Genomic DNA, 20,712 nt, shown 5'->3' on the forward strand with positions numbered 1-20,712 from the left:
CTGCAGGAAATTCACAAGGTCACTTTTCATGTATTTTCTCTCTTGTTTCATGGCAGCTCCAGCTGAAGAACGCCTCTGCATCACAAACACAGCAAACAGGAGAACAGCTCCACCCAGAAGAGCTGCAGGATAACAGGATCAAACTCAGACTCTCTGCAGGACTCACGTTCTCTCAAAATCCTCCAGTTTAACACTCAAATTCTTCTCCAGTGTGCAGAAACACATCGCTGACTGTCTTTGGCTCTATTCATTCCTACACTGTCCCTATAATCAGTCCCAAATGACATAATTCTATGCATGAACAACAAAGCATAACTAATGTTAAGTACTGAGAGTTATTCATGACAGAAAATGAGCAGACAGAGCAACAGCTGTACACCGCCTGCCCGTCTCAGAGTGAAGAAATAACGCGGACAGTCAGTCGATTGTTTGCAAACACTTTCAACACCTTCGCCACAAAATTTGAGGACTCAGCAGAATGAAACAGCAAGTTTTCAACGTGTGATAAACATTTAAACCGGCCGTGACCAGCAGGCTGAGTGTGACGACGATGATGATGATGATGAGGATGAAGGAGCAGCAGAACAGAACAGGCCGAGTGTGACGACGATGATGATGAGGATGATGATGAAGGAGCAGCAGAACAGAACAGGGTGAGTCCATCTGTGTTAGTTTGACATCAGAGGTCAAAATTCTCTAAATTCCCTCTCTGAAATGTGAATATTTTCTGGTTTCTTTTGTCCTCTACGACGTGAACTGATAATATTTGTGTTGCAGACAAACGAGACATTTGAGGACGTCGCGTTGGGCTTCGTGAAACACGGATCAACATCATCTTTTAACCATTTTCTGACATTTTATAAACCAAACAACTAATGATTTATCGCGACGTGATGTGGCGTACAGAGACTCGTACTTCAGCTTCGTTTTGCAGCCCTGGTGTCATAACATGATGAATAAATGAACGTTTCACCGAATCACAAACACAGTCTCTTTATATTAAATCAAATATCAAGAAGTGGAGTTTCTCAAGTTGAGTAACATCACTTTCATCATTTCTTTTAACCTGGCGAGTCGTCTCAGGAGCCCAGTGTCAAATGTTTAAAGATACTAATTCATAAAAAATACAAAAAACTAGTTTTAAATATGATGTTCTTGTTCTACATGTAAAACATTACAGTAGGAGACATTTTGTCCCGCCGCCCCACAGATAAATAAATCATCTTAAACTGGGCATCAACAGTCTGTCTTTTATCTTTGTAGTCTATATGATTGTTGAACAACACACACACATGCTTCATACAAAACGTCTCGTCATGGCTCCTCCTCGAGGCACCGCAACCGAACCCACTCTGGGAGCGACCGTCACAGAGGGATGTAAAGTCTCTGTGAATCTCTGCGGACGCTCTTTTAACCAAAATGTTTGAATTATTCAATTATTAAAGTGGAAACAGACGCCGCCGTCAGAAAAACAAACAGATCTCTTGCCCTTTTCCCTCGAGAAACGACTTCAAACCAACGACACGAGACAAAATGAGAGTTTATTCTATAAATCTGCAGATTGAAACGGTGCCGGGTCGACTGGATCGCCTTCGGTTTCCCCGGAGAATTTGTGCCCAGTGACACAGAACACCATCGTGAAAGTGGAGTTTATAGGGAACCAATCAAAACAATTGTATTTTGCAAATCAACATGTCAAGATGTGAACATCTGTACACTGAAGCTTGCAGGACCATTATAAACCTGCGTCTCAGACCCGAGTCCGATAACCCCTCGCTGATCCATCAGATATGGATCATTTCTGGGTCAAAGCTCCAGTTTAAAGGATGTCAAAGAGCCTGTGAGTGTTTGTGTTGCAGCAGCGACGCTTACAGCTGAGCTTTGTGTCCGAGCAGCAGAACAGAGCTGCTCTCTGATTGCAGCTAACAGAGGTTATCATCAGTCTGTCTGCAGGCACAGAGGCCCGAGTGTTTCTGTGATGGAGCCCCAACAGAACGCACGTCCACTTCAAACAACCGGTTTACTGCTCTGTTATTCCTGTCGAGCGAGGAGTGAAGCTCCGGTTTGATTTTATGTTGTAGCCACACACACACACACAAAAAAAAAGCAGCAGGTCGGGTCATCTGAGGATCAAACCGATGTCAGCTCTGCCATTAACCTCGAGTAGAAATACGGTGTAATGACGGCGTATAAAACAGTAAACAAATCAGCCATCAGTCGCCAGAGACTAAAATATATATCACTTCCTGTTTTGACACTGGAACGGCCGAGTGACGACGGGGAGGAGGAGAAAAGGGAGAAAGAAAGAGGACAGAGCCCCCGAGGTAACACGACAGCTGTCACAGTGAATCTGAACGACTGCCAACACACACACACACACACACACACACACACACACACACACACACACACACACACACACACACACACACACACACACACACTCTCAAGGAAATAAAGAGATTGGAGGAGAGGCTGAGAGGAGAGAGAGATTTAAACAACAGGAAATGCACCAATAAAAGGAGGACGGAGAAAGAGGGAGGGGACGGAGGAGCGAAGGAAAGAGGGATACGCTTTAAAGACGAAGAGGAAAGAAGAGGAGCAGCTGATGTTTAATGAAGTGTTTTTAATAAACAGCCAACAAATGCTGCTTCAGCTCAAACTGGTAATGAAGCAGAACCACGGTGACCTCCGAGTCTCCGAGGAGAATCATCCGAACCGCTCTGCAGCTCCCCGAGCAAATATATTCAAACCATCTCCATGAAGAAACATGCAGTTTGTGTTGCTGGAAGCAGCCGGCAGCTAACAGCCCACCATCCTCTCCTACTGACAGAGGAGCTAATTGGCTGTAATGGTGCTTTTCACACAGACACGACCGACGCTGCAGAGAAATATAATACTAAAGGACAGCAGCTGTAATCTGACAGGGCGATCCGTGTTTGATTTGTTCTCTGGGGTGATTTATCAGATGTTTGTTAAAGACGCCATTTGGTGACATTTAGCTGACGACATCCAGACGAAGAAGAAGAAGAAGAGGAGGGAGACACCTGAACTGACTGAATGGAGCCAGAAACACGAGTTCTATCACCACGTTTGTTGTTAACGCTTCGTCAGCTTAACCCCGAGCAGCTTTATCTCAGTTTCTTTATTTACAGCGATATATCACAAGTCACAGCCGAGGAATAAACTTCTGGCACAACTTCACCTGCTTCTAAAGTGTGTGGGCGACACTGAAGACTGAATTTATGTATTTTTATATTGACATAAAGGGTCTTTGTTACGTGCGCTGATGAAGTCGAAACATGTTCGTTCCAACGGAAACTTTGTTTTAATTGTAGAAATATATCAGCTGGCAGTTCAGAGGTTCTCGATGCTCCAGGACAGTTTTATAGTTCGATGTCGCCTTGTTGGTGTTGTTCCTGGAACATCATAATTAATGCTAAGACACCATTAATGTTTTTAAAGGGTGTATTTTAACACAAACCTTCTTTTACTTGATCTAACTGTGACAGGCACCACAAAGCCCAGTCTGCAGGACGAGAGTGCTGAATTTAACCCATTGAGCCTCAAACAGCTCGCTCAAAATGGGGACAATGCTGTTTTTTTCAGTTGCAATCAAAGATCTAGCTGCGACAAAGATCTTGTGTCTCTTCTACCTCGACCGCAAAGCCAAACTTGAACACGCCACAAAGATTACAAGTAAGTTCTGCGCCTGCGTGAGAAGAAAAACCTCTCAGCTTGTGATGTTGCAGCTTCTTTTGCCACCGTTCTCACCAGTAAGGCAGCTACTAATGGAGACTATGTCTGATTAGAGGTTTTAAATGTAATGAAGAAAATAAGGAGAAAGTGCACTCAGTAGGTGAAATCATAGATATCTGTTTCAGTTGCTCTTTCCTGCACTGATCTCTCTCACCAACCAGCTGACGCTGATTCTACATGCTGAATCGGCCAGACAGAGTCGTCTAGTACACACCACACTGACAATGCAGACAGCTGACGATCAGCCCGGTGTTCATGGGGCCTCTGGGGGTATAACAACCGTAATGAAGGTACATTCAGAGCCTCAGGTCTGTCTGAGAGTTCATTTTTGTTACTTCTACTTGTTTTCTTCCTGCTGCCACTAAATTCCCCACCAAGAAAGAGTTGGATGTTGATTTGGAACCAGGACAATAACAGAGTCAGGGAGTTCGCTCTGGGCTTTTTGACGGAAGTCCAGTTTTTAAATGTATTTTGCACCATTAAAAGTCAAAATGCATCAGGCTGCTGGAAGCTTCTGTTTATATATGATACACACAAATATCACCCGATGACTTCTGATAGTAAAGAACATCTCATTTCTAAATGTAGTTATTGTTTATTATCAGAAGAAGGCAGAAAACAAACTGCCTTCACTGAGCTTATATTGTGTGTGTGCGTGTGTGACGACTGACTGATTTATATTATTTATTAATTTGAAGGTATATTTTTCTCATATAAAGGTTGTAAGGAAATCACTCCTCGTGTTCCAGCTGTTGACAAGTTATACGAGACCTCTATTAATCTGAACAGGCATGACACAAATTGATTAACTACAATAAAAGAGGAAATAACACGATCAATAATGAGTGTGGGACTCCCCTATTTCATCGGCTGGCTGTAAACTGCCTGGCGCTGCCGACCGTGAGCTGTTGATTTCTGCCTGTGGTGACTTTATTTATTCCAACAGCCCGCCTGGCAGCTCCCCAGCCCTCGTGTGCAGGTTCGACTCGGCTCCGCGGGGCCATGTGTTTCTCTTTAAGCACTTCTGCTGCGTGGTCAGATTTTGGAATCAGTTTTCTCTGCGGGTTGAATTTACTGCACACATCACACAAACCCTCCTCGATTGGTAACATGTTTCAAAAGAAACTCCTGAGCACTCGAACGTTCGTGGGAAAATAATTCAGAATCACGATCTGCAGAAAAATAATGAGAGCCAGCGCGACGTGCTATGAAAACTGTTACACTTCAGGTAGCTGAGTGTGTGTATGTGAGGTTGTGTGACTCTGTGCAGGTGTGTGTGTTTGTGTTACCTTGATCAAACTGTTTCTGGATGTTGTCCTGGTCCGTCTTGTTCCCGCTGACGCGATACAGGCCTTCTGTCGTCAGACCTGCGAACACAAACAAGCCTCGGCTCAGAAACGGCTCCGACTGGAATTTATACTGAAACTGCTGAATTCAAAGAGTCGGGCCGACAGGAGCTGTGTAATTGGTTTCAGATAATGTGGTTTTCTGTGACCACACAGCGAGATGTTTCTGGGATAAAGGTTAGAAACTTTCATGCCACGAATTCCAAAAGTTTCCCAGAAACTTTTTCTTTCTAGGTTTAACAGCCTCTGACACAGTATTCATCACTCGCATCACTAATTTTGGCTTTTTCTCATTAAAGTCTCGATAATTTCTGGTTTCCTGGACGTTGGCGTCATCAGTTTACTTTGAAGGAACAACACATGCAGCACAGATGAAAACATGAATCAATAAATAAACAAGATGATACTGAAAAGGATTAGTTTTCTAAACTCTGGGCTGAGTTATTGATCAAAAACATCACTGCTGTCAGGCACAAACACATCAACATCAACATCACTGAATAACAGAGAAAAGTAGAGAGAAAATCTTTATGTACATAAAAAAGAAAAAGTGAAGAAAGCAGCAGAGAAAAGAAAAGAAAAAGAGTAAAAGCAGCACTCGACTAAATATTTCACAATCTTTCATCTCAAGTTTCAGTTTGTTCAACTCGTGGATATTTTAATAGTTTTGAGCCTTTAGCACGAAACATTTGGGACTTTTTGCTTAATTCTATCAACATTTTGATTTATCATTATATTCCGCCTTGTGTTTCGTTTATATCTTCCTTTTAATTGTATCAGAATTTGTTTGCAATCATTTATGAGTCATCAATTCGCTGTTGGCTGAAATAATACAGTAACAATAATATTGTTATTTCTGTATATGTGGTAAAAGATCAGCTTGTTAATAAATATAGTAAATATTGTACTGTGAGTCAGGAAGGTGTGAAACATCTTTACGCTTCAGCCTACATCTTTTCAGTCATTGCTGGAATCTATTTTAGATATTCTGTTGCGTCTCATTTTAGGTTTCAGTTTGACTTTTTACGCCCTTTTTAAGCTGAAATCTTCACTGCAGCTGCAACGCTAAAACCATTCATGTTTGGAGTGGGTGCTCGACCACACGCAGAGGGCGTAAATAACACATTTTCAAATCAATTTGGGATCTGAGGGCTTCTGGAGATTGTTTTTGTTGGTTGTTTTCTTCCGTTTTAAATCAAGTCTCCTGCTAGTTCAGTTGTTTAGGAGAACGCTGCAACTGTGTTTTACTGTGAAGGTCCAGAAATGTTTTGTGGACACTTCACCTGACTTTCTATCACCATGAAGGGAGGAGATGATAATTCCATGAATCTGCTTAGACAGCCTTTAAAAAAGATGCTCCTTACATGTGCATTACTTGCCTTAGAAACGTCAACAAAAAAGTCTGTTTGTTTCCATCCGCAGCTGCTTCAGTTGTTGACTACGAAACGTCTCCTGACTTTCTTCAGCATGTCAGTGAGTAGATGACTGAATTTTTACTTTTGGGTGAACTTTTCCTTTGTCAATATAGCAAGTATTGTACTGTGAGTCAGGTGGGCGTGATAAGCTCTCCAAGCTTCAGCCTACACCTTTTCGGTCATTGCTATAATCTGTTTATGAGTTATTTTGTGTCTGTTTAAGCACTCAGGTGTATTATGTTCCTCTGCTGTAACTTATTGGATTAAATGTCAATGATTTCTGTGAATCTTCAAAACGTAGCTGTGATTTGCCTCAATAACATTTGAATTTGTCCAGCACTCATAACTATACAAACCATTTCTTACGTACACAATATGAGGCAACAGTTGTTTCGAGCAACAACAACAATAACAGACAAACAGGAAGTCAACAAATGACTCTGCGTCGGAGCCTTCAGCCGGTCTCGAAGCAGCTTCTGTTCGCGTCTCCGAACCGCAAAAACATCTCAGCCAGCTGGCACCTGACAGCTGATCTCAGACCAGCACATATGGAGACAGAGTGTCTTAATTAGAGCTGTAATGTGTGTTCAGGCTGCAGGGATGAACACTGAACACACATTACATACACACACAAACACACACACACACACACGATCCATACAGGTTCTGCTCTGTCGCTGCTGCAAGGTCATCCTCACTGCAGCATACATGCCTGTGCTGTGTGTGTTGTCTCTGCAGAGGCAGTTAAGCAGAGACAGTATTATGTAAATTCAGCTTTAATGGATTCAACTAAATCATGTCAAGTGTGAGAAACTGTGGGAGTGTGTGTGCGTGTGTGTGTGTCTTCATCTGTGCATATTAGTGTCTTCGTGTGTGTGTGTGTGTGTGTGTGTGTTGACTCAGGTGTGTGACAGAACACTTTGTCTTTTAAAGTTTACAGAAATCTGAGGAAAGCGGCGTTTTTTTTCTTGCTAAATGAGTCTAATCAGCAGCCCACTCAGCCCAGCATGTGCATGTGTGTGCATGTGTGTGAGTGTGTGTGTGAGTGTGTGAGTGTGCGTGTGTGTGCATGTGTGTGTGGCAGCGTCTCACACAGTCAGCAGAAGCAGCTCAGAAAGCAGAGTGGGTGGAAAGCCTTTAATATGTTGCACTGCCGTGTATTTAATACGCTCAGATTACTATATTTGCGAGGACTGACAGTTAGCACGGCGAGGCTTCGACCTTCAGCCTGATGACACACCGATATCACACAAATTACACGGTGGAGAAAAACGCCTTGTTCAAACATGAGGACTCATCCGGAGTCGCTGAGTCACAGTCGTGCGACTTTAAACTCCGGTTCTGTTTCCTCACATCAAGTTAACTCGGCGATGAGACTTTAAGAGTTTCACAGAAAACTGAACATCGAGACGTCGAGCAGAAACCACAAAAACATCCACGAGGAGCCGGAATTTTAATGATCGAGAACACAAAACAAATGAGAAAGGCTCAAATTTTAAAGTGTGCTTGGCAGTTTTTTTTTTTCTTTCCTGGAATATTTACTGAGGTTAGACCAAAACTTCTAACTCTAACTGGATTTTTATATTATTCTATTTTTGTTTTGCTTTGTCTTGTTTTTCCATTTTTATCCATCAGTCACTGTTTTTCCCTCTGCTTGAGACTCTTTCAGCTAATTTCCTCGCTGAGGGATAAATAAAGTTTTTTCTTTTCTATACTAACATTTAATTTTAAGACAAAAGACGTTCGAAAATGTATCTGAAGACAAAAATCTTTACTTTTCATTGGGACTCCTCGTTTTTTTTAGCATCATGCAGATGTAATAAGCACTAAAGACAATAAGGATGCCAGTTACCAAAATATTAGATATTTTGTTTTTAAGAACACCGAATGAAATACAGAGCAGCCGTCTTCTATAACAGCTTGAACACTTGAGAAAAAACCCACAAACACTCACTCACATCTGGCTTTTGTCTTCAAACATCAAGGGAACAATCATCATTTATTCCCAAATAAACGACCCGGCAGTAGTCGAAGATATTTATCGGCTCCAGTTCTATTCAGCAGTGATGGAAACATGATATCTGGGTAGACATGCTCATTTTTACGCTTTCAGAGGGTTGTGTGTGTTTTTTTCTTTAATCTTGTTTTCCTGAGCGAGACTAAAGACACATTTCCTGTTTCTGTTTTTCTGTTCTCCCTGAAAGAGTTTTTCTTTGTATAGAGACAGAGTTAGCTTGTATGAACCTCACAATAAAGTGTGATCTTATCTAATTTAACAAACTACTCTGAAGCAATAGATGAAAAAATTTTAGTTAATTATTGTCAGAATTCATGAATGGACACTTGAACTTCTTGCCAAGTTCCTGCTACTTGTAAACAGCTCGTTTCCAGCGGTGACATCAAAGTCCGACTGATACGCTCATGACGAATTCAGATTTCGACCTGTTTCATCACTTCTGAACGCCTTTCTCTTCACAACCAGCAGCCCATTGTTTAAAGCTTTAGATCGACCCTTCACTGACCCGATTCAATGGGAAATACATCACATCAAGGAAGTAATGTTCTTTTGATTATAAAAACATTCACCTGGCATACGTTGACCTATAAAATCAGCTGATAGCCATCAGGAAACAAACTATTTCTGTGTATGGGCAATTATTTCTTCATGATTTCCTTTGTAGCCGATAGGCAGTGACATCATACAGGTGACTCATTTTTACGATTCTTCCACGTGTCCTGAACGCAGCATCGCTCATTCACCTGCAACTTTAACCCGACCCGTCCGAAAAGTTCACCACTCCGAACATCTCCGTGTCCTCAGGAGGACATCTGATTGTCAACAGGATGTAACACACACACACACACACACACACACACACACATACACACACACACGCACACACACGCACGCACACACACACACAAACCTGAGGGGAAGGAAGTTAACAGTGCAGCTCATGTTTGCATGTTGAAATCTGATAAGATTCATCCTGCTGTGATGTGATCTAATATCCTGATGCACGCACACACACACACACACACACACACACACACACACACACACACACACACACACACACACACACACTTCCTCTCATCACTCATCACTCTCTCTCTCTATCTGTCCATCTCTTCCTTATCTCCGAAATGTTTCTCTCTCTACCTGTCTCTCTCTCTCCCTCTCTCTCTCCTCCCATTGGCCACTCGCAGCCGTTAGTTTATTGTCGTGACAACCATCTGCCGTGGGAGGAGACAGGAAGCCAGTTCAATGAGTGCAAGTCAATCATTGGCTATTTTTAACTCTTATTTTGCCAGGCGGGGACACACATGCCGATTTTCCATCACATCTGCCGGTCTGGCTCTGCTCGACTTTGACTCGCTGTGGCAGGATTTTGTATTTCCACCACAACCAGGTTACCTGCTGAAAGGTGTGTCTTAAAGCGATGACACGCTTGTCTTGAAGGGGCTCTGCTAATTTAATGCATTATTTGGTCATTTCAAAGCTTTTATTATGAAGCAGCATTACAGGAAACGTTGTGTTTTCAGCAGCAGAAACTCAACACGAGTCTTGGAACAATGTTTGGTCGCACAAACAGGACGAGAGAAACTAAAGAGATTCAGCAAGAGGATGCAAAAACACTGAGAGCTGAACACAATGACTTTTAAATCCTCTTTCTCGCAGTGACCCATCGAATGTTTCAACTGCTCAGTTTGAGGCCTGTTTTATTCTCTACCTGCAGATAAAAGTTCTATTAACTCTAAAATGAGTACGGTGTTAATTATGCTGCATAACTGTGACCAAAATCAACAGTGATTTTGGACTTTATTAACAAACATCTTGTGTGATTTCCCTCGAACACATTCAAAGTTTCCAATAGAGAGTTTATGTGTTCAATAATGGAACAAAGATGCACAGAAGATAAATAACTCCTACGCTGTTCAACACACACAGAGAGGGACTGTTGTGAGAACCGCAAACAGTGTTGTCGCCCCGAGGAAAAGATCCAAACACACTCTGAAAACAGTCTCTGCTGCTGTTCAGGGATTCATTCAAAGAGACTGGAAGCTGGGAGCAGAACTGAAGCGCTGTTTATCATCATCGTGCCGGGTGACCTTTGACCTCAGCTGTTTGATAGTGACTCAGAACGAGGTGTTTACTCGTCTTTATAAATAGAGCACAAACCTGCAAGTGTCAAACGTGTTATTCCCATTGAGATAATGACTTTAAAGTGCTCACATGACACAGTAGCTCAACGCGTAAACACGGACTCTGTGTTTACGGCAGGCTGTCGACCTCAACGCAGGAACAGGAAGCCATTATTAACAAGATCTAAGAATTATCCCGTCGACTGTTCTCTTCACGGCATCACATGTACGACCTGCCATTGTACCGTGTCCTTGTCGGATCGCACTAATACAAAGCCTGATACATGTCATTCCTCTGAGCTGCAGAGCTCCATTGTTGTCCACAGACTATTAAAAACACATCAGTGAGTCAAACACGCTGTGCTTTATTTTGATTCAATCCCACACACGCCATTCTGCCGCCACAAATACTCACTGGGGCTCCAAATGTGGATGCCAAAATAATTCCTCTTGTTTGTTTAGAAAAGAAAAAAAAACTGGGACTTTTAAAGGGCAACTCCACCAGTTTTACACATTAAAACCAGCTAAAACTGATGTTAGATGTTAGAGAAGCTAACACTGATAGCCTATTAGCTCCTCCACCAGCACGCATCGAAGCTCAAAGTGAACACTCGTCTTCCGGTACGTGTCGTTCAACCAGAACCCAGGAACTTATGAAAGCTAACATCCTATTATCTGTAGCTTCCTTGAGCAGAACCGGCATTTGATGTCTAAGGATCCTTCAAAATAGTTCACAAATCATTCATTCATTAAGATCCAAGTTAGCAAGTTTATCAAGTGAATACTGCTGATAATATTATAACTTTATTAGCCTACTTAGCTAACACTTCTAAAGCCTTGAAGGTGCCGCCTGCGCATCAGTTATTATCTGATGTGTCACCTATAATCATTTTCACAGTTACCTCCACAGAAAACTCAAGTTAAAACTGTAGCTGGGATATTTTCAGGTAACATAAGAGGTCTGAGATATGACAGGACACAGAGACGAGTTAAGGAGTCGCTTCTGTAACAGGAAAGACGGGATTTCTCCTAGTTGAAATTGAAACTTCAGCTAGGACACGCACTGAGGGAATGTTTCTGTGACGAGGCCCCGGGGTTGCAGGAAATCTGACACCTACCCAATAGTTAAGATTTTTTTTTCATCCACCTGCACATATGGCAGCAGTCTGAAGTGTGTTTCTTACCTGTGTGTTAGTTTGTTTAGCCTGAACACACAGAAACACACACGCCCAGCAGCGTCGGTCAAATCCGACAGCAAACAGGATCTGCTGCTTCGTATCAGCAGATCCCAGCCCGCATGTTCCAGTTCCCCATGTCCAGAACATTAAGGCCTCATCCTGCTCATTATAAACGGTCCATGACATGCAAACATGCAGCGAGTCTTGCAAGGAAGATGAATGTGCAGGTAAAGGCGCTTTTTTTTTCTCCCTAGAGGAGAACGAACGCTGCTTTTTCCCACAAACCTCGGGCTGAGAAATGAGCTGAGCTCTCAGGTCTGGAAGTCATTCTGCTGCCGATACTCGACTCCAGAGAGAGAGAGAGAGTGTGTGTGTGTGTGTGTGTGTGTGTGTGTGTGTGTGTGTGTGTGTGTGTGTGTGTGTGTGAAAGAAAGAGTGCAGCTTTATGTGTATGGAAGTAATGACCTAAGGTGAGCACTTTCTTTGTCTTTTTCCCTCTCTCTCTCTCTCTCTCTCTCACACACACACAAACATATACGTACACACACACACACACAAACACACACACACACACACACACACACACACACACACACCCAGAGTTGTGGTCTGGTGGAGTCATCAGTTTCTTCACTGGTGTGTTAATTTAATGACCGGCTCTCCACACAACCAGGGGTCAATATAAATCAATACAAAGGCTGCAAGGAGAGAGTGTTTGTGTGTGTGTGTGTGTGTGTGTGTGTGTGTGTGTGTGTGTGTGTGTGTGTGTGTGTGTGTGTGTGTGTGTGTGTGTGTGTGTGTGTGTGTGTATGATTTAATATCTGGGCACCTTGTGTAACGAGATCCATACTCACACACACGAGCACACACAGTCTGAGCAGACACCGGGCCCACAGCTGCAGTCTGAGATCTTTACAGTCGGGAGTTAAATCACAATTTCATCAAATGTAAGGCTGCGGTGAACGTCTGCAGTAAAGAAAAGTCGGCGCGTCTGGTTCTCCGCTCTCGGAGGCTGACAGCAGTTTCTCTGCAGTCAAACCGTCACGATAAAAACCAAACAGAAACCTGAAACATGACACGCCTGGGCCGCAGAGGGAAGTGAGCTGTAATTTCAGAGGAATATCAGCCTCCTCGAAACGCTCCGACTTTAAGACCACCGATGAAATATCAAGCAGCCCTCAGGACATCACATCAAGATCAGGATGTGAGAACAGATGTATAATGTCTTCTGTTTCTCTGGAGGAGCCTTGTCAAGTCTGAGAAAACAGCCCCAGTCAAGTAATCATGTCTCTCTCGGCTTTGAGACGACAAAAGTGTAACAGGAAGTCTGCAGTAAAAACTGGAAGCTTGTACCTGGCAGGGGAAGTCTAGACAGAAGAAAATGTGTTTGGGACGAACAGAGATCTTCGTGGGACGTCTCGGGGATGAAACGATGACTATTGTCGTCTCATGCTGTCACAGTTATCTCTCCCGCCACAGCGCTAGTTATAAAAACGACTCAGGATGAGACATCAGAGAAATATGATACGTTACGTGTTTTTAAAAGATGTTAAACTCACATCAACTGAAGACAAATATTACTTTATTCTCTGATAATACTTAAACTATAATCTGTGTTGAAATGTGAAGAAAAATTAGCTGTTAGCTGAACTTCATAAATCCATAAATATTGCTAATACTTTTCACCGACTACTTGATGGTTTTGACAAAGTAAAGAAGCAACATTTTGATTTTGGGAAGGTTAAAATAGTTTTTGGGGACATTGGTGAAAGAAGTCTGGAGCTCTGATGACTGTCGGGTACTTTTAACATCACTAATAGCATCTAATGTTCTTAACACTTGATCCATTCAGGAGATTAAAAGTCAGAACATCTGTTTTGACTCCTAGTTTATGCAAGAGCTATAATAAATCACCAGAATGCCTCCTACATGACCCCAAAAAATCAGCAATGTCTGCACGAGCTGACTGAAAACAACAAGTATTTACTTTATTAAAACCTTACTTGGGATTAAATTGAGCAATGCAGACCAGCTGGACTGGTGCATCTTCACAAGACACAGAGAAAGACAACCAGAAGAGAAATAACATGAAAATGTCATGCTTGAATAAAAGGTTGTGAAAATAACAACTATGCAAAATTAATCAAGCAAATGTAACATAAACGCAAAACCAGAAACTGAATCAAATGTCACCTGATGAAGCTTTCAAATAGATATTTAAAAGAACAAAACCTACAGAGATGTTTTCTCACTGGACCTGTTTGATGATGTGAAACGCAACTCCATTGTGAGGACATTTACATCAATATTTAAAGTCGAGCAGCACGAATGTTTCTGCAGAAAAGACACAAGAGAAAGAAAGAAGAGATGAGACGCGAGAAGCCGAAGGCCGAACGCTGCGAGGCTGATAAGAAGCACGATGATGTAAGATCTTTCTTCTGTAAATGTCTCATTTACATCCCGTCAACCTGAATCTGAGCTGCATCTGTTCCACGCAGGAGGAGAGAAAGACAGTAGAGAGGAGAGGAGAGGAGAGGAGAGAGGAGAGGATAGGCGAGAAAGACAGCCAGAGGAGGGAGGTAGGAGAGGTAGAGGAGGGAGAGGAGAGGAGAGGAGAGGGGAGAGGAGGAGAGGAGGGAGAGAAACGGACAGGAGAGGGAGAAGAGAGAGGAGAGGAGATAGAGGAGGAGATTCCGACAGGAGAAGAGCGAAAGACAGGAGAGAGAGGGGAGAGGAGACAGACAGGAGAGACAGACAGGAGACGAGAGGAAGAAGCAGGAGAGGGATGAAATACAGAGGAGAAGAGGAGGAGAGGAGAGGAGGAGATAGAGAATAAAACAGGAAGATATAGGAATAATAGGAGGAGAGTAGAGGAAGAGGCAGGAGAGGTAGAATACATTAGGGGCGGAGAAAAACATGAGGAGAGGAGATTAAGATATGATTGAGAGAACAGGAAAGAAGTAGACATAATAGATAGATTTAGGATAGAATAAGAAGACATATGATATGATAGAATACATATTAGTAGATCCATAGATAGTATATGACTGTTAGATAAAGTCATCCCCTCACCCCTCCCCTCCTCCTCGCTCCCTATCAACGTCCATCCTTTACTCCTCCTCCTCGCTCCTCCTCCTCCCTCCTCCTCCTCCTCCTTCTCTCTCTCTCTTTTCTCTCTCTTCCTCTTCTGCCACCGGTATGATTGCTTAAACTTATTGATTTCCCTGCTGATCGTATGCAATTCCCATTCTGTTGGTTTCATACTAAAGATTCAGACACTATAAAAACCTCACGTGCGATTTTATTCAGCTAAAGCGAACATGTTGGTAAGAAATGTCAGACGCATTTTGGCTGATGCTGGTAAAAACACTCAGACAATGTCAAACCAAGACAGCAAAACCCGCAAAACTTTTAATAATTACAGCTGTGAAGGATCACAATCTGAAAACACAAACTGACCTCCCCACAGTGTGTGTGTGTGTGTGTGTGTCTGTGTGTGTGTGTGTGTGTGTGTGTGTGTGTGTGTGTGTGTCTGTGTGTGTGTGTGTGTTGACAGTCAGACAGATGTCCAGCTTTCAGGGAAGCGACAGGAGCAGCCGACAACACACCCACACAGTCACACACACTAATTTCTAATGTAACAGAGACAGATGGGCCGGCATTATAAATAGAGTCGTCAAGCTGCAGCTACCTAGCTACCGCTCTATTTACTCACACACACACACACACACACACACACACACACACACACACACACACACACACACACACAAACAGACGGTTAGTCCACTTTCTGTGTTGTCCTGTTTTTCATTACTTTTCGACCTGCAGCTCGATGAGATGAATGATAATGAGGCTTTATAAATCAGATCTGAACACAAACTCTGCAGAGACAAAGCACCAACTCTCATCCTCCGCTTCAACCTGGCGCTCTTTACTTTGTCTGTTCAGCAGCAAAACACACTAACAACTAGTTTACGACAGCAAAGTATCATTCACCTGTTAAAGTGGAAACAGACAGCTTTTTGGTTTTCTTTCTTTTGGAGTTGTTAAACAAGTTGATTAATTGTTTCAGTGAATTTTCATGCAAAAATATCAAACACTGTCAAGTTCCAGCTTCTTAAATGTGAGAATTTCTGCTTCTCTTTGTCATTTATGACAGTAAATGAAGCGTTATAAGAGTTTTGGACTGTTTGTGGAAAGAAGAAGCAATCTGAAGACGTCATTTTTTGGCTCTGAGACATTTTATAAAGAAAAAGATTCATCATAAAAGCAACCGACAAATTCGGCAATGAAACAAGATTGTATTAACTATAAAATGTTCTGAATGTTGGTTGTAATATCGGCTATTTTGAATTTTTATCTTTTCTTTATGCAAAGTGGTCTTTTGTACGATGGACTTTTAGGAAATGAAGGAGCAAATAAAACTACTCACTGCAATAAATCTGAGTGGATACAGCACACCGAATGATATATTCACGATGACGCAGCATTTCTTGAGATTATTATGACTCATACTTCAATGTCTGAGCAGCATTTAACTCTCAAGACAGGAACTAATCGTTAATGTCATAACTTATTGATCAAGTGAGATGAAGATGAAGTTGTTGGATTTGTAGAGCGGAAGAATACAGCGAGGGATTAGTGACAACTGCAGACGTCTTATGTTCGACCACGAGTCAAAAACCTTAAATTTACGCTGTTCACTGTAATTTAAGACAAAAAAAACGAATATGTCTTTTTTGCATAATGTCTGCGTGGTGAAATATCCCTTTAAACTTTGATGCACTGACAAGGAGGGCAGCAAAAAACCCCACAGTTTGACCACGAGCACAAACATCTACTACAGCTGTGGGTAGTGAGTCGTGAGTCAGCTGTCAAACTCTGTTAAACACACACACACACAAACACACATACACTACTGAAGACACACACTGCAGTTTTCAGTGACTTATCTGAACTCACCATCACACACACACACACACACTCAAAGCATTTATTTTTGGTGAGGCTAAGAGACAGCACGGGGGAGAAGAGGATGGAGAGAGAGGAGATAATGATGAGATGGAGAGGATGGAGAGTGAAGCCAAAGAGATGAGAGTGAGAGGATAACAGGAGAGAGATGAGATGCTGGAGGGAGGAGAGAGGGAGTAGGGGAAGGAGAAAGACGAAAAGGAAGAAGGGAAGATTAAAAGAAAGGATTACAGAGGGCAGAGAGGAGAGGAGCGGGGCAGAGAGAGTCAGCACCTTGTGTTGTACAACATGGCCGACTAAACGCCCTCCAGAGACCTTCATCAAAGCTACCGCATCATCAGAAATCCGTGTGTGTGTGTGTGTGTGTGTGTGTGTGTGTGTGTGTGTGTGTGTGTGTGTGTGTGTGTGTGAAGCCTGCAGCAAGGTGCTCGGTGAGGTCAGCGGCTCTCAGAAAGGCGACAGACTGACATGTCTGTAACAGCAGGACTTCAAATCCTCTCAACACTTCTCCATTTGCAGCTAATGTCCAGCTGTTAAAGGACTATTCCACTTTCCCTTTTTTTTTTTTTTTAACACTCTAACCGCCTTTAATGGCATTCATGACTGTTTCTAAATCTGCAGTTTCTCCCCGTCTCATTTGCAGCTGATTTTCGGTCCATCACGGTGCCTAAAAAGCCGACAATAATGGATGTTTCTGCGGTTACGTAAGGCCGTAATCGCAATCCAATTAAAAACGAAACACTGCCAGCTGTATTCATAAGCCGTGCACATTGTTTGTTTCCAACCATTCACACACAAGACGTAAGAAAAAAACAAAAACAAACGCGACAAAAGCTAGAAAACATTCACCTCAGCGGGGAGAAGAAGCGAGGAGAATCAGGGAATGAGCGGAAACTCTCAGCGAAGCTTAAAACGGCTAAAAATAAAGACGTGTTCAGCAGACAGAATCACACCCACCGCTGATCCCATTTGGGCCAAACTTGGGGGAAACGATCGTTCAAAGCATTGTGAATGACACTGATGGGCGAGAAGCGCAGTTACAGCCGAAAAACAAGATGACATTTCACTCCTGATTGGCTGAGACGGCGATGACATTACCCAGTGAGCCGGGACATTTTTTTTAATTTATATTTTTACAGCTGCCTTGTTAACAGCGAGAGACAGAGTAAGTGTTGAGTTTGAGGCTGTCGGAGTTTATTTTAATGTTTCAAATTCAGCTGAATGTCAGAAAAGGACGAATTTGACTGCAGATCCGGCTGTCAAAGTGTTCAGTGCTCAAACTTTTAGACCTTTTTTCGAAACAGACTCAACTGACAGGACTGAACTTGTCAAAAAGGTTCCCCATCAACGAACATCAGTTATATAAACTCTTACTGAATAACTCTACAGGTGAAAGACAAACTCTACTGGTGAGGACTGAGTTCGGTGCGTCCTGATAATGAAGCCGGTTTCCAAGCAGCTGATTCAAAACGATGCAATATTTCCCCTTTTTGATGACGGTGAAATTAAATAAACCTCTTTCTTCAATACGTTAAGTTGGGTAAAGAGAAACATGACTTCTGATCCGCTGTTCTGAATGTAAGAGTCCAGATAATCACTGCAAATGGTAAATCAGTGCTCACGTTAGCGTAGCTTAGCCTATATTATGGATAACAACCCAGAAAGTAAGGGTGTAACAATCCATGGATCTGGACTGATACATTGATTCAATGATCAAGGATCCAATATCATCAATGTGTAGTCCATGTCTCCATTTTGGCCTGAGCCACCAATGGTAATGGTAAGAAGCAAAGACAACAACAACAAGGATATTTACTCCCTGGTTGGGAATAAATCAGCAGGTGTGGAAATATTTCTGACTTTGGAGAAAAGACGTGTTGTTACGCGACAAAATGTTTCAACTATGTTCTGCTGGAAAATCAATAAATGCAACTTGAGGTTCAACCACAAGGTTCTGTCACGAAACGTATAAATAACATATACAATCTACCGTAAATTACCAAATAATAGCCGGGGCGTTTATTTGTTTCAATCACTTAACAGACCAGGCGTTTATTTGGGACAGGCGTTTAATTCCTTCCTCAAAACTCAGAAAATATGGTAATTTTGCGGGACTTTCTCTTGTGGCGTGCCTGTTTGCTGATAACCATTCCCGTATGTTTATCTCAAGCTCTCTTGGGGTCGACAGAGAAACGTCTAGCGGCTGCTTCTCCCGAGTTTTCCTCTGCATATTTTAGACAGAAAGTTTGAATTTAAAGTCGTACTTTTAATTGTTTTGCAGCACCGGAGCCATGGCGATCATCAGTGTGATATAGACTGACAGAAAGCAGCACAATACGTGCAAAAGGCGAAGAAGAAAAACGTGCAGTGTCAGAGCTCACGTCTTCTTCCTTGATTTTTTTTTCAAATAAGTTAGACTCTGCATTTATTAGGAACTGGCGGTTATTTATCAAAATATACACCTGCACCCGGCGTTTAAAGGGACCCTGCGATTAACTGAAAACCAGCTATTATTTGGTCATTTACTTTATTACATCACAAGTAGAGAAAGTGTCCGCTAACCGGGCTAATTTATGCTACGTAAAATGCCATATGCTTTAGCTGAAAGTGGTGACTAGCAAAACAAAAGTTGTGTCTATGAACCTCAACAGTTTTCACAAATCGTTATCCTACCATCAAGGATCAATATTATATTGTATCATGATGACACTTGTGATTTACAGCCCTGCAGAGTAACACTATAACATGCTGTATTTTCAGGATCCCTGTGAATGTTTTTATTTGTTCAAAGTTTCATCATACTGGACCTTTGTTTTTCTTTGTACCTGCGCTGTTGTCTGAGAATATTATCCACCATTTTTTCGCTTTCACTGTGTTGGTTTACTCAACCTAAAAACGACGGGACACACTGTGAACAGCTTTCATACAGACGATTACTTCAGCTCCAAGTAGCTCTTACAAAAACAGTGTGTTCTGTGGATTATTCAGAGCGACCCAGACTGTGTGAAGAGATGTCGTCATGCTGTCAGCGCCACAAATTCATTTCAAATGTATCGGTGCGGAGATAGAAATCTCAAAACCTGGGCACATAACAACACGACTATTTGCAAAGATAGCACCGGAGCCAAGTGAGAAAATATATTTGTTTTGTGTCCTCTGGGGGATCCAAACTCTCGTCTGTGATAAATGGCCAATGATGTAACCCAAGGTGTCCGATTGAAAAGGAAAATAACGGGACGCTGTGATTCGTCTCTCGCTCCACCGCACACATTATCCTCACGCTGCACACAATGAGGTCCGAGTGAACGTGGTCACTTTCTCCGCTCGCCTGCTGGTTTGTTTTCAGAGCGCTCACATGTTCGCTGGCGGCATCATGGCAGAGAACATGGGAGAGATAAAAAAAAAAAAAAAAAAGAGAGAGAAGGGCAGCATAAGGGCTTTTCAAGGCAAACTAATGGAGGGCTGGACTGCTCAGATACAGCCACAGGACACACTCTCCCCGTCGCACACACACACTTTTACACACAAGCCCCATTAGGCCAGATGACTGCCTCAGAGCTAGGTGGCACGGCACTAGCCTCCCTCTCACTCTCACTGTGTTTCCTCTTTCTCCCTGCACAGCCTGGCCCCAAGACACGAACACACACAACGACCCATCCAGAGCCTGAAGTCGCCCCGGGCCTGAATCAAGCTGGCCTCGTCTGTCCCCCTAATACTCTGCTGCACACACGCTAGGGGCCGTAACCAATTGCCTTAATCTAATCCTGCACTGGCCCTCTCACTTTAAGCAATATGAAGAAGGAAGGAAACAGAGAGAGAGACTAAAAAGGGGAAATATCCTCTTCCTCTTCTTCTTCATTCAGTCAGCACACAAAGACAATGAGAGGTGGACTG

General features: G+C 42.6%; 1 protein-coding gene across 2 annotated transcripts in view; it reads right to left on the reverse strand.

The window, feature by feature from the left end:
- arhgap5 (Rho GTPase activating protein 5) overlaps positions 1 to 20,712 on the reverse strand; it is a 58,538-nt gene that overhangs the window by 11,800 nt on the left and 26,026 nt on the right. For both annotated transcript variants that reach the window (XM_030443716.1, XM_030443715.1), the window contains exon 4: positions 5,049 to 5,126. In XM_030443716.1, the coding sequence (XP_030299576.1) occupies positions 5,049 to 5,126 (78 nt within the window). The remainder of the gene's footprint in view (positions 1 to 5,048; positions 5,127 to 20,712) is intronic.

Source organism: Sparus aurata, chromosome 16, assembly GCF_900880675.1.
Source record: "Sparus aurata chromosome 16, fSpaAur1.1, whole genome shotgun sequence".
Taxonomy (NCBI): domain Eukaryota; kingdom Metazoa; phylum Chordata; class Actinopteri; order Spariformes; family Sparidae; genus Sparus; species Sparus aurata.